Source organism: Rhincodon typus, unplaced genomic scaffold (assembly GCF_021869965.1).
Source record: "Rhincodon typus isolate 14 unplaced genomic scaffold, sRhiTyp1.1 hic_rhity00001142, whole genome shotgun sequence".
NCBI lineage: Eukaryota > Metazoa > Chordata > Chondrichthyes > Orectolobiformes > Rhincodontidae > Rhincodon > Rhincodon typus.
In genome coordinates, this window is record NW_025966780.1 from 16,812 (window position 1) to 31,663 (window position 14,852).

Below are 14,852 nucleotides of genomic sequence, written 5' to 3' on the forward strand. Positions count from 1 at the left end.
CCAGCAACTTTGTTTTTGTTACAGAAATAACCTGTTTTGTTATAAGTCTCACGATCGTCAAGTGTGTTCTCATTCAATTCCTATTGATGGAAATGTCTTATCCACTGAAATTTCTAAAGCACAGATTCAATTGCTACCTTCCTTTTTAATGAATTGGTTTTTAAACTGTCATGAAGATCTTTTTATATTCTTTTTTTTTTCTTTTCTTCTTGAAGTTATCTGACTCCTCCTGGGAACCAGGGATTTGCACCACATTATGATGACATTGAGGCATTTGTGATTCAGCTGGAAGGTAAAAAGTGCTGGCGTGTCTATGACCCTAGGTATGTAAAATGTGCTCTGTCCATTGAGACAATAATGGCTGGCACTTAGACTATTTGACCTAAGACACACACTGTTTAACTAATCGTTCTGTGTTTTAACTAGCACTCATTTCACTGCAATAAAAGGGATGGAAGTCTATGGAAAGGACATAACAATTCAGAACATTTCCCACCACTGTGCCAATTCCAGTATCACTGCTAAAAGGGTGCATCCCAGTGTTCCTTTGTTGAAAGCAGCAGACACCTGCTTTCAAAAAAATAATGGAGTCACCAGACTGAAAGAGAGCATATTTCCTGCCAATTATACTATGTTCCCATAATTGTTATTATCAGTTGAAAAAGTGGAAGAGAAAGGCATTTACGAACAGTTGCGTGTATCTTATGACTGTCACTTCACATTATGCTGCACACTTCTGTTGGAGTAGATGGATAGTCTTTATAAATGAGTGATCTGAAGGAAGTTAAGAAATTACTATGCCCTATTTCTAAGTTGTTAAGAATAAAGGTGTATCACTTGAAAGCTGTTGTCTCTGATTTTGTACCTTGTAAAAACTCACTCTCTAATGGCACTTATGGATTTACCAACAGCAAATGGACTGCAGTGATTTAGGAAGGCAGCTCACCACCTCTTTCTCAAGGGCAACTAGAGATGGGCAATAAATGCTGGCCCAGCCAGTGGGTAGAGTAAAACTGTGACCCAGTATAACTCTCCTTTTCTGTGGGAAGCTCCTGACCTCCAAGCTTAGTATGTGTAAACTGTCTTATAAATAGGAAAAAAAACAGCTCCTGATGACATTGTTCTTCAGAGTAATGTTTCTACGCTTACTGTAACACACTGATGTTACTTTGCTTCTTTTTTTCCCTGTCCAAGAGATGTATATTACTGTGCTTTTTCATGCATTCACAGATCAAATGAAGAAGTTCTTCCAAGTAATTCAAGCCGTGAGTACTTGAGTTGTATTTGGCTCTGTTTATAATTTTTAACATGATGTTGAGACATTTTACACTAACAACTGCCTTAATGTCTTAATATGATTATTCTTTGCCATTTGTCCTAGGTAACTTTACTCAGCAGGAAATGGGCACTCCTATTATGGATACTGTACTTGAAGCTGGGGATATGTTGTACTTTCCAAGAGGCTTTATCCATCAAGCGTCCTGCTTATCTGAAATACACTCTCTCCACATCACCCTGTCAACTTACCAGAGGAACTCTTGGGGAGATCTGCTACATAAAGTAGGTGGATGTTTCTGATATTCAAGAGTCCTGCAGGGAGGAGTCTTATTATTTTGTGACAAACCATTTTCATTTTTGTTGTTTTGATTTCTGCATAATCCTATTTGAATATTCGCCATGAGGTGATTAGCCTTACAGGAAGGCTTACTTTCAGCTCTTCAGCTGCGTGCCATGAACCATCATATAGTATGCTGTGCAGGCTCACGCATCAGGATAACTTCAGGTTCAGTTTTTCATGTATGCTGAGTTAAATAGTATCAATGACACACTCTAATTTGTGATCAGACTCCAATTAAAAGGGCTTGTAAATGTTGATGCTCTCAAAGAAGAGGTCTTGTGGTGTGGTGTGGTGTAGTGTATCTGCTTCGGGGCCAGAAGGTCCGGGTTTGAGTCTCACCTGCCTTGGAGATTTATTATGACATTTGCAGACCAGTTGATTAAAGGCCGCCTTTTTATGCTCTCGATTGCTGTATGCTGACCCCCTAGTTTTGTGAACAAAAACAGAAGTTGCTGGAAAAGCTCCGCCGGTCTGGCAGCACCTGTGAAGAAAATATCAGAGGTAACGTTTCCAGTCCTGTGACCCTTCTTCAGAACTAAATTTTGTGTGTGTACATCTGTAAGAACAGAATAGAACAGACTTACTGAGCCGGATTTTGTGACTCCCCCTGCCAAGTGTCTTTTCGACAGTGGGCATGTAATATGAAGGGTGGGTAGCTCAGTCCCTTCCTGCCCAACCTAACCTGGTTCCTTTAATGGTGGGTGGGGAAGGCACCCACTGGGGCCCCTACCTTTGAGCCAGTTCAGGACCTTAAATGACCAATCAGTTGACTTCAATTCCCCTCTACTGCTTTCATACACTGGGCAGTGAAAGGTGAATGAGAGTGAGAAAGCTGTTTTTTTTTTCAATAAAGTTGGTGTAAGTTTTTTTTGGTGGGGGAGTGCCTGAGGACAGATACTATGTGTGTATCTATGGTACCCTCACCTTTGTGCCTTCCCACCTTACATCCAAAGCCTACCCCCACACTTTGCTCCTGTCCAAAAGGATCAGGACATAACTTTTCTCCCCCAACACTCTACACCCCACCAAACTGCCCCCTCCCCTCCCCACTATCGAATAAATACTGTACCCTCCACCCTTTCCTTCAGCTGTCTCCCCATGGATGCTGTCTGACCCACTGAGATCTCCAGCATTTGTTGTTTTCAGTACAGATTCCAGCATCTGCAGTAATTTGCTTCTACTCAGGACATAACTAGGTGCAGTCGCCAACAATCTTCTTGTTTGTGACAGGCTTCTCCAATGGGGTGGTGGGGGGTGGGAAAAGAAGAATTGGGGAAAGTGAACAATAACATCACCAACCCCCATGTAAAATTCAGGCCGTGGATTCCATGATAGCAAATTTTGCAAACATACTCCCAAGTTTCACATCTGGATAATACTCTCATGGCGAGGTACAGTTGCCAGTTCTTGGCTATACGTTTTCCTTCACTCAGCTTGTAGAGGTTTTTTACTGTAAATTTGCTGCAAGTGCAATCTAATATCGGTGTGGTAATGGACCAACAGTGCTTCTCCTCAACTTATGAGAGTTAATCATTTGAGGAAGATACAGGGACAATCAAAGTGAGCTATTTCAAGTCAAGGTTTTGCTTTAACAATTGTTCTGATGTTTTAGAGGTGTTTAGGCTCCTTGTTGGACACCACAATTTTCTGCAATAAGTTTAATATGCAATTAATGTGCAAATTCAGCAAGTGCTTAGAAATAGCAGGGAGGCCAAAGAGGAGGTCCTGTCTCTGAAGCAATGGTGGAACAATGTAAATTGACCAACACGTTCTAAAGCTCTGTTGTTCTCTTAATCCCCTGAAATTGCTGACCCACTTACGTATTAATAAGTGTGCACTGTTAACCCAGTTACTTATGCAGCGAGATTTGATGCTGTATGTCCTAAGATAATTACAAGTGATGTTGGTTTTATTGTTCAGTATAAATTTTGCAATTGCAGATATGCTACAGCAGCCTCCAGTGGCAACAGTAAGCTATTGCAAGATCACTACTCATGTTCTAGATTCTTTGGAGGCTTCATGGATATTTTGGGGGACCAAATTCCACAAAGCACATCTCAAACTGTGAATTAGTGGATGTTTTCAATCTTGATTGTTTTTCTATAACTGTTGCAAATATCTTCGGTTAACAGGAATGCTAAAATGTGCCAAAGCTTCTTTTTCCATTATAGTTATTATAATGATTATAATAAAGGTGTATGATATTTTATCATTTGGAAGTTCAGATTTTTTAGAATACAATGTATTTTAGTTTCACTTATGTGAAGATAGCAATTTTATTAAGCGGTTACAAAGTGATTTAGCGTAGACACCTAAATAATCGTTTCCAGGAAAACACGTAGTTTAGTTAAATGCCCAGCAGGATCCTTGTGGTGTTGATTGATGGCATGTTTACTGTACAACATACAGGGAAACCAGAATAGGAGCCATAGTTAAGTTTGACTTCAGCTCAGAAGAATTAGAGTTTCAATTCCAGAGAACTGTTCCTTCCTAGCAGGGTATCAGGTTTGATGTTCAGGAGAATAGTCGCCCCAGCTGAAGAGTTTTAATTTGTAAACCTCTAAGCTGTGAGAACTCATTAAAAGATTTCCATGTGTCATAACTGAACAGAGGCCATTAGGACTGAAATAAGTTGTAAAACTGTCTCAAAACTCTAAGAAGGAGAACTAAGAGTTAAGAAAGAAGGAGAAACTAGGAATTAAGAAAGAAGTTAAAGGGTTGAGATCAGTGTAATATATTTTTCTGGAACTTTATATCCGTAAAGATGTTAGTGGGAAACAGATCAGGACATTTTTCTGTTTATGTTGAGATTTTCTAAACTTAGAGCTTTTATAAATTCTTTTTTATAATACAACTTGTGTTCTTTTGTGAAAGAACATTGCCGACCTCATAAATATGTTCAGTGACCACCCAACTGTAAAATAAAATTAAACTCATGATCTATCAAGCAGAGTTTCACTCTAGGATCTGACTTGTCCAGTATTACCAACAGCTGGGATCATCACATCATCTATTCACTAGAACAAGTGTTAGTGTGAAAGCAGGGCATATTTGACCTTGAACTTGTTAGATTTCCATGTTGGCACAAAGATTGTCTCTAGATGTAATTAATCAATCTAAATACAAATGATGTATATTATTAATTTTATCCATAATGACATATGACTCCTGCAGATTATTTATTTGAAGTAATTTGTAAATGTGACCATGTGGGCTGGTTTTGAATGGCACATTTTCCACCATATCTTAATCTTTCATTTTAAAATACAATATCCTTAACATATTTATCATTTTCTTTTTATCGCAGCTTTTTCCTGGTGCCTTGGACTTGGCTATAGAAGATGATGTAGAATTCCGTGAGGGTTTGCCTCTTGATTACCTGGAGTATATGGGAGTTCAGAATTCTGAAAGGGTAACTTTCCACTTTTGCAGTTCTATGTTTAATGTCTTGTCTTCCTTCAGTTTTCTAATACAGCTAATGTTATCAATAAAGCTTACAAGCCAGCACATATTTTCTTTTGATTAATGTAACTTCTCAGATATGGAGGCGGATGTGTGTTTGTCTTTTCCTTATATCATTTTTTTGAGATGTGAACCCAACACTGGCATTAGTTATTGATTGACTTTAGTTGCCCTTGAGATTGATCATAAGATGATAAGAAGTAGGGTCAGGGATGAGAGAGTAACCAGGGAAAGATTAAGACCCAAGGGTCTGTGTGTGGAGCTGGAAGACACAACCAAGGTTTTAAATGAACACTTTGCAGCTGTAGAGAAGAACTGTGTGGGTGTGGAAATCAGGGGGGGACACTGTGATAGACTTAGACAAATTAGTATTGAGGGAGAAGAGGTATGAGTGATTTTAGCAGGTTTGAATGTAGATAAATCCGCAGCTACAGATGAGAGATTTCTCAGGCTTCTGTGAGAGGCAAGGAATAAGATTACAGAGGGTCTGACATTAATTTTCAAACCCTCTCTGGCCACAAAGGTATCAGAGGACTGGAGGACAGCTACATGGTACTATTATTCGAGAAGGGTGATAGGAATAGACCAGGAAACTACAAGCCAGTAAGCCTAACATTTGTGATAGGGAAACTATTGGAAAATATTTGAGGGCAGAATTAATCTTCACCTTGGAGAGGCAACAGATAATCAAAGATGATCTGCATGGCTTTGTAAGGGAGAGATCCTGTCTAATTTTTGTAATTTTTGAGATGACTGTACTTAGAGATGAGGATAGTCCAGTTGATGTAATGTATTTGGACTTCAGTAAGGCTTTTGACAAGGGTGGCACGATGGCTGAGTGGTTAGCACTGCTGCCTCACAGCACCAGACCCAGGTTCAATTCCACCTTTGGGTGACTGTCAGTGTGGAGTTCTCCCCATTTCTGCATGGGTTTCCTTTGGGTGCTCCAGTTTTCTGTCTTGGTCCAAAGATGTGCAGGTTAACCAGATTGACCGTGTTAAATTGCCCATAGTGTCCAGGGATGTGCAGGGTAGGTGATTTAGCCGTGGGAATTGCAGGGTTACAGGGATAGGGTAGGAGGTGTGAATCTGGGTGCAGTGCTGTTTGGAGGGTTGGTGTGGACTTGATGGGCTAAATGGCCAGCTTCTGCACTGTAGGGATTCAGTGATGTTATGATCCATGACAAACTGGTTAAGAAGCTGAGAACCCATGGGATCTAGGGCAATTTGGCAAATTGGATCCAAAATTGGCTTGGTGGTAGGAAGCATAGGGTGACAGTCAAAGGGTCTTTTTGTGACCGAAAGGCTGTGTCCAATGGAGTGTCTCTTGCTGGTCGATGTGTACATTAAAGGTCAAGTCATGAATGTGGAAAGTTTGATCAGTAAGTTGGTAGATGACACGAAAATTGGCAGTGTGGTAAATAGCGAGGAGGAAAGCCTTTGACTGTAGGATGATATAAAAGGGCTGGTCAGATGGGCTGAATGGAATTTGATCATGAAAAGTGAGGTGATGCATTTTGAGAGGACTAGCAAAGCACAGGAGTGCAAGTTGAATGGTAGGACAAGGCATTTGAAAACATCTTCATCCAGAAATGCCAAGTGAACAATGCATCGTAACTGCCTCCGGAGGTCCCCAGTATGACAGATGAAAGTGTTCAGCCAATTTGATTCACTCCATATGTTATCAAGAAACAGCTGAAAGCAGTGAATACTACAAAGGCTATGAGCCCCAAAAACATTCCAGCAAATTTACTGAAGACTTGTGCTCCAGAACTAGATGTACTGCCAGCCAAGTTGTTCCAATACATTCACAACACTGGCATCTACCTGGCAAGGTAGAAGTTTTCCTAGGGATGTCCTGTCCAAAACAAAGAGCAGGACAAATCCAACTCAGCCCAGCAATCTACTTACAATCAGCAAAATGATGGAAAGTGTCCAACAATCAGCAACATTTACAGAACAACGTCTGCTCAGTAATATTCAATTTGGATTTCTCCAGCTCCACTCAGCGTCTCAACCCATTGCAGCCTTGATACAAACTTGGGCAAAAGACCCAAACTCAAAAGAGGAAGTGAAGATAAATGCCCTTGACATCAAGGCAGCATTTAATCATCTAGATGAGTGCAGCTCCAATAACACACAAGCTTGACAATGCCCAGGCTAAAGCCATCTACTTGACTGGCACCCCATCCAACACGTTCCACTCACTCCTTCCACCACCAGTGCACAATGGCAGCAGTGTGTAGTATTTACAAAATGCATTGCAACAACTCACCGAGGTTTTTTAGATAACACTTTCCAAACACATAACCATGATCTAGAAGGACAAGGGCAGCAGATACACTGGAACCCCGACCATGTGCCGGTTCCCTTCCAAGCCACGTATCATCAGAACTTGGAACTATATTACCTTTTCTTCACTGCTGGGTCAGACCTGGAATGCAGTCCCTTAACAGCACTGAGAGTGTAACCACACCACAAGGACTGCAGTTATTGAGGAAGGCTTCTCAGGGGCCTTGTCTTTTGTATTGATGTACTGGATTCTCCTTTTATTGACAATGGGATATTTGTGGAGCCACCTTCTCTGCCTCCTCCAATGAATTGTTAAATTGTTTACCACCATTCATTGCAAGACTGCAGAGCTTGGAGCTGATTTGTTTTAGAATTGTTTAGCTGTACCGCATGCAGCTTGTATTTTCACCAGTTTGATACGTTATTACTTATGTCTAGTGCTACTCCTGGCATACCGTCATGCATATTCAATAAACCAGGGTTGATTCCCTGTCTTGGTGGTAACAGAGTGAGGGTTGTGCCTGGCCACGAGCTTTCAGATTGTGATTGAATACAGTTATACTGCTACAGACAGCCCACAGCGTCTCATAGTTGCCTAATCTTGAGTTGCTAGATTAGCAGCATCATTGCTACTTTAGTTTGAGATCTCTCCTATCCAGCAGCATGGTAGTGCCACACATGACAATGGAGGGTGTACTCCATCTTTGTACAAAGTTTTTATCCTTTTTTCCTAAAAGACAACTCTTATTATTTTTAGCTTCTAATGACAGACTCTGGTATCATTATATTTTGACATAGTTGCATTTTCGGGGCCAAAGCACTTTTTTTGTTATGCATTGTTACCCCTTTGTGGTACAATTTTATAAATCCTAACCAGTTGTGCCTTTTTATTCATTATTTTGTAGATTTTATAGGGACGTTGCTTGTATTGGTTACATGTGCTTTACCCATGCAGTCCAAGTTTCAAATCCTACAACTGCAAACACTTGACTGCATCTGAATTTTCTTTTTCAGGAGGATGACCCACGGAGGGACTCATTTAATAAAAAGATTTATAATCTAATGAGGAAGTTACTCAAATATGCACCAATTGATGCAGCTGTTGATCAGAAAGCCAAAGATTATATTCATGACTGCTTACCCCCTGTACTGACAAAAGGTACTTTGTTTATTTTATTGCTTGTTGCATTTTCCTCTGGTTTGGGGTGTTAGGGTTATTTGTCCTTTTACGAGTTGAGCAAGTCTGGGTAAAAGTCCTGTGTTCATAGAGTGTAAAAAGAGTTTTTATCAAAGCTTCACATCTTGCACTCATTAGCAAGAAAATATAAATTTAAAGAGAAAAATAAAATTTATACTCTGAGAGCAGGATGCCTATTGTTTAAAATGCGAACTCTGAGATGCTGCCACGGAGAGTCTCATAAACAAAATTACCAAATTTTGTTTAAACTTCCAATCAAACTGGTTGGCCAAGGCATTACCCTGAGAAATGAACCAGAGAATGGCTGTCACCTATTGTATTGAATTTAAACAGGTGTAATGTGTGTATGTATTCTTTTTGACAACAAAGAGCAGGGCTCTGTGTTTAATAAGTGTACTATCCGTACATTCAGGTGATCACATGCCAACCACCCTAAATTGATTTGGTTTTATTATTGTCACATGTACAGAGATACTCTGAAAAGTATTGTTTTGCATGCTAACCAAACAAGTCATGCCTTCTGTAGGTACATCAGAGTAGTAGAAGGGAATGCAGAATATAGTATTACAGCTAGAGAGAAGGTGCAGAGAAAGATCACCTCTGGATTATTTAGCACATGTTGGCCAGAACATCTGTTGTTGGGTGCTGTGTTGTGAGTTTTGTAAGTGCAGGCTGGTTGAGTACACTCCGTACCTTGCTTGTTACAAAAAGCCAAAGGGCTGTACTGTTTGGTATAATTCACCAGTCTTTGAGATGTATATCTACATACCTGACATCACACCCAACACTGGTATTGATATACCACATTATTCATTTGTTTGATAGACAAAATATCTTTTTGGCTGTTATTGGTAAATGCTAGCCATGTTATGGCATAGTGGCAGCATGAAATAGCTAGTTTCACCCATCGCTCAAATGTTTGAGCTATCTTGCTTCTCCAGGGTCATCTGAGGTGGACTGAGCACTTTTCAGGATTAAAAGTGAGTTTGCACAATTTACAATGAGGAATTATCTCGTTAGTGTAGTCATTATCCTGCAGAATTGCCTTTATTCACCATATTTCATTATCAAGTTTGGATAGTGAGTAAACTGCTCAAAGCCTTATTTACGTGGTTGCTAATAAAGCAATAGCCAATGTTGGAACCAGTAAATCATCAGTAGGGTGGTGGAAGAACTAGAACCTTGAGGGACAAAAGCTGCTCACAGGAGGAGGATCTTTTGTAAAGAGGATTTGTGTTTTCTTTAAGAACACATGAAGAAGTGAGCAGGGAACCAACTCATGTATTCCTTGCCGCAGCTGTATTGGTCATGAAAATTGAAAATTAGAGACTTTTATGAGTAACTGGATCTTGGGCAGATCACTACAGCATCTCCATGAACCGAGAGAGAGCAATAATCGGAATTTTAACCTTCTTCTAATGTTATGGAGAGATGGCAGGAGAATGGGGTTGAGAAACATACCAGTCATGATCGAATGGTGGAGCAGACACAGTAAGCCAGATGGCCTAATTCTGCTCTTGTATCTTATGGCCTAAGATAAAGCACTCAGTTAATAACCTGTCTTTATCAACAACTAACACATCACGTAAGTATGGTTTCTTTCTTTCTTTCTCCCTAATCTTTCCTCTTGCCCCAACTTCTGATGGAACTGCCTTAACTGACATGAGGCCAACAGAAAGAATTTCCTTCAGGTGATTGATTTTAGATGAAAGTTCGAATTATGTTTCAATTTCAACTTGTAATTTCAACTTCTTCATTTCTGAAGAAGGGTCTAGGCCCGAAATGTCAGCCTTCCTGCACCTCTGATGCTGCTTGGCCTGCTGTGTTCATCCAGCTCTGCACCTTCTTATCTCTGTAATGGCATGTAATATTTTGTATACAGTCAAAAGTGCACCTGCCTAGTATTAAATATAATTGTGTTTTTCACTTCTAGAGGAACTAGCGTGCACTGTATACAGTGCACCAGCCCGATGGAGAGATGGTGGGCCACGCAATGTTGTTCTACAAATCCGAGGAAGTACCCGGATACGAATGCTTCGCAGTAATGTTGCCAGGTCCCTTATTTCTACTTTCCCTATTCAATATGTTTCAGAATAATATCAGTGTGAAATCTCATCAAATGTGGTTTTTATGAATTTAACTTGACATGCTTTTGGTTCATTTGCAGGTACAAAATAATAATGCTGTATGTCCTACTAAAAAAAAAGAAACTTTGACTCCAGGTTGCACATCCTCACTATAATGGTCAAAACGTTTTGACCGGAAGTACTAACCTTTGGATATTCCAATACATCTCTTCCAATTTGGTTTGATCAAATATTTTTGAATAAAAAAGAAGTATAATAGACTCATCTTTGCTGAGTCATGATCGTCTGTGCTAAAAATATAAAACATTATTTGCTGACAGCCATGCTGCTCAGAATACTGAACATTTCCATGACAGTTCTTGAAGGAGAGCAGGGAAGTTCTCTCAGGCATCTTGGCAAATGTTGAACTCTTGTCCAACACTATTGAAACCAAAATAAAAACCAAAAGAGCTGCAGATGCTGTAAATCAGGAACAAAAACAGAAGTTGCTAGAAAAGCTCAACAGGTCTGGCAGCATCTGTGAGGAAAAAATTAGAGTTAATGCTATGGGTCCAGTGATCCTTCCTAAGAACTGATGGTTGCTAGGAAAAGAGATAGTAGGAACTGCAGATGCTGGAGAATCCGAGACAACAAGGTGCAGGGCTGGATGAACACAGCAGGCTTTTTTCTGAAGAAGGGTCTAGGCCCGAAACGTCAGCCTTTCTGCTCCTATGATGCTACTTGGCCTGCTGTGTTCATCCAGCCCTGCACCTTGTTGTCTCGGTTGCTAGGAAAACGTTGGTTTGTATGCAGAAAATGGGGTAGGGAGTAAACTACAGGATAAAGGACAGAACCCGAAAATAGAGAAGAGCAGTTGGATAGATAAAGGAGTTGCTAACGATCTGGCTGGGAGGGTGAATTGTTGTTAATGGGGACTGTTAGTGACTAACAATAGGTAGTGTGTAATGGCAGGCTGTATGATAACAAAGCCTGGTGTGTGGGGTAGGGGGCTAGGACATAGTAGAGTTTAGGCCCTAAAATTATTGAACTCAAGATTGAGTCTGGAGGGCTGTAGGGTATTTAAGTGGAAAATGAGGTGTTGTTCTTCCAGCTTGCGGTAAGCTTTGCTGGAATACTACAGCAAGCCAGAGACACAGATATTGGCCAGGGAACAGGGTGGTGTGTTAAAGTGGCAGTCAACAGGTAGTTCAGGGTCTTGTTTGCAAGCAGAACATTGATATTCTGCAAAGTGGTCACCTAGTTTACACTTCATTTCTCCAATGTAGAAGAGACCACATTGTGAGCAGCAAATGCAGTAGACTAGATTCTGGGAAGTGCAGGTGAAGTGTTGCTTCTTTGAGCCCTTGGACAGTGGGGAGGGAGGAGGTAAAAGGGCAGGTGTTGCACCTTCGGTTGCAGTGGAAGGTGCTGTGGGGAGTTGTTGGGGGTGAAGGAAGAGTTGACTAGGGTGCTCCAGAGGGAATGGTCCCTACGGAAGGTAGGCAAGGGAGGGGAGAGGAATATGTGTCTGGAGGTGGCGGAAATGGCGTCTGATGATCTGGATGTGGATGCTAGTGGGATGGTAGGTAAGGACCGGGAAATCCTGTCGATGTTGCGGGTGGGAAGAGAGGGGGTAAGGGCGGAAGTGCGGGAGATGGGTTGGACCCGGTTGAGGGCCCTGTCCACAATGGTCCTAGGGAATCCTCGGTCGAGGAAGAAGGTGGACATTTCGAAGGCTCCCTTGTCGTAGCTGGCCTCATCTGATCATATGCTACGGAGACAGAGGAACTGGGAGAATGGGACAGAGTCTTTCCAGGAAGCAGGGTGTGAGGATGTATGGTCCAGGTAAATGTGGGAGTCATTGGGTTTATAGTGGATATTGGTGGCCAGTCTATCCCCAGAAATGGAAACACAGATGTCAAGGAAGGGAAGGTAGGAGTCAGAGACAGATCAGGTGAAAGTGAGGGCAGGGTGGAAATTGGAAGCAAAATCCATGAACTTTTCCAATTCCGGACAAGAGAGAGAAAAAGCACCAATGATATCTTTGATATATCGGAGAAAGAGTAGTGGGTAGGGACTGGAACAGGACTGGAACAAGGAATGTTCCACGTACCCCACAAGGACACAGGCATAACTGGTGGTGTGTCAAAAAAAGTTCAGAGGGTTGGGTGGGAAGGGAAGTGATTAATAAGAAGCCAGAGTTTCAGGGATTTACAAGTCCATTACACACAGTAGTACTGAGATAATTGCTAGTCCTTGATAGCTTTAGAGGCTCATTCTCTAACACATGGCAAGCTGGATCAGAAAGAAAAGTTTAAAATATAACCTGTTCTATTACACTGCTGTATCTGTCAGTGATCAAGCAGCATCAAAAACGCTAGCCCAAATGATTCCTCTGTCCAGTCGTAATTAAACACTGCACCCAAAGTGTTAACATTTCCTTCGCTATCCGATGTTGATAAGCCTATAGTGTTTACTTGGCACTATCTGTTTCCATTCATTTTCCTTCTTGGAGAGCACAGATTGGGAGAACATATTGATGTCTGGAACTAACAATCATAAATATTTCAAGTACTATTCTGTAGGATAATTGCCCTAAAGTAAGCAAAGGAAAATACTTTCTCAGCTTGAAATTAATGCAGTAATTCAAAAGTGCTACTTTCCTTAAGCTCAAAGGTTTCTCCATTTATATATATTTTTGTATAATAAACCCCAGTAGAAATTCTCCTTTTCAAATAAGCAGTAATGAAATAGATGAGCAAAATGAATTGCTAAATTGTTCCCTTTTTCTGATGAAGGGTCTAGGCCCGAAACGTCAGCCTCTCTGCTCCTATGATGCTGCTTGGCCTGCTGTGTTCATCCAGTCCTGCACCTTGTTGTCTCGGATTCTCCAGCATCTGCAGTTCCAACTATCTCTGCTAAATTGTTCTGTTACCTTTCAGAATTGACCCATTCAGACTTTTCTATCTCCTGCGCATGTGCGCTGTCTCTCTCTCCCTCACCTCTCTTTCTTATGGAAATTAAGGAATTTTGGAAAAAAAAACAATCCCTGCACAATTTCTGCAACTTCTTTTTTTTATTAGGGCCCTGCATGCCATCTGGTCCTGGGGACATTTCGTGTTTCAGCGCACTTAGCTATTACTAGAGATAGGTATAGCTTCATGATGCACCAGAAATATCTGTCAGCAGTAGGGATTACGATACCATATAGAGACAAAGTCAGCTTGCTTTGGAACTCATTAGTGCCTAATGCTCTACCTGGCTGGCAAAATTAAAACAAAATCTGTTATTTAGCTCAGACTCTTCATCCTTTGATGTGACTTGAATGCTAATTGATGTAATTATCTACTTTGTTTGACCTCCGTAGATTATGTGGTGAGAATGGCAGCATATTGCTGTACTACACGATAGAAAATTCCAGAGACTACCACAAGGAGGATGAAAAATGCATAGAAATTGATCCAGAGGTAAGATGAATTGTGCAGGTTAATGCTAAATTAATTTGCTATGATACCTTTTTAAAAAGTTCATTTTCATGGAAATTTTCTTACAAAATTTCCTCATCGGTAAAAAATGGCCAGGGAAATGATTGCTGGAGCCATATACTAGTCTGTGTTTATTTCCTTTAGGCAGTATGTTGACCGTGGGTTGAGCTTTCAGAATTAAGTGATAAATAAGTTTCTGCAAACATAAATTGTTCATATTTCTGTTGCAGCTTGCTGATGGGGTGGAGCTGTTGCTTTGCTCATACCCGCAATATATAAAGGTTGATAGTCTTCCAGCTGGAAGTCTGGATGACAAGGTATGACATTTCTCAAGTATGGTAGAGTTCAAATCTAGAAATTATTTGCTTGCATGATCTGTGCTAAGGTCTCTGATTTAAACTGAGATGACTCCACCTGCGTTGGAATAAGGATTTGAGTTGGGATTTACGTAGAATTACATTGAGCTATTTCTGTCTTATATATTCAATCAGTCAGGCCAATGTTTATAGTTTACTTGAGCATCCTCTCAGCCTTCCTCAGTGTAATCCTCTTCTCTTTCATTTGCTAGTTTAACTTCCCCTTTGATGCAAGTCCTGCATTTTCATCACTCTCTGAAAGTACGTTTTTTTCTGAATGCCCTATTTAGGTTTTAATCTTCTATTGATGCCTCAAATTTTATTGATTCCACAAATCAGGAACAAAAACAAAGTTGCTGGAAAAGCTCAGCAGGTC

At 40.7% G+C, this 14,852-nt stretch overlaps 1 protein-coding gene across 1 annotated transcript in view; it reads left to right on the plus strand.

Annotated features, from left to right (window-relative positions):
* riox1 (ribosomal oxygenase 1) overlaps positions 1-14,682 on the plus strand; it is a gene marked incomplete at its 5' end in the record, with an annotated part of 26,025 nt that extends 11,343 nt beyond the window's left edge. Inside the window, 8 exons of the mRNA XM_048592392.1 lie at positions 216-323; positions 1,231-1,265; positions 1,382-1,560; positions 4,926-5,030; positions 8,386-8,530; positions 10,503-10,623; positions 14,003-14,102; positions 14,351-14,682. Of these exons, the coding sequence (XP_048448349.1) occupies positions 216-323; positions 1,231-1,265; positions 1,382-1,560; positions 4,926-5,030; positions 8,386-8,530; positions 10,503-10,623; positions 14,003-14,102; positions 14,351-14,443 (886 nt within the window). The remainder of the gene's footprint in view (positions 1-215; positions 324-1,230; positions 1,266-1,381; positions 1,561-4,925; positions 5,031-8,385; positions 8,531-10,502; positions 10,624-14,002; positions 14,103-14,350) is intronic.
* Between the last annotated feature and the right edge of the window lie 170 nt (positions 14,683-14,852).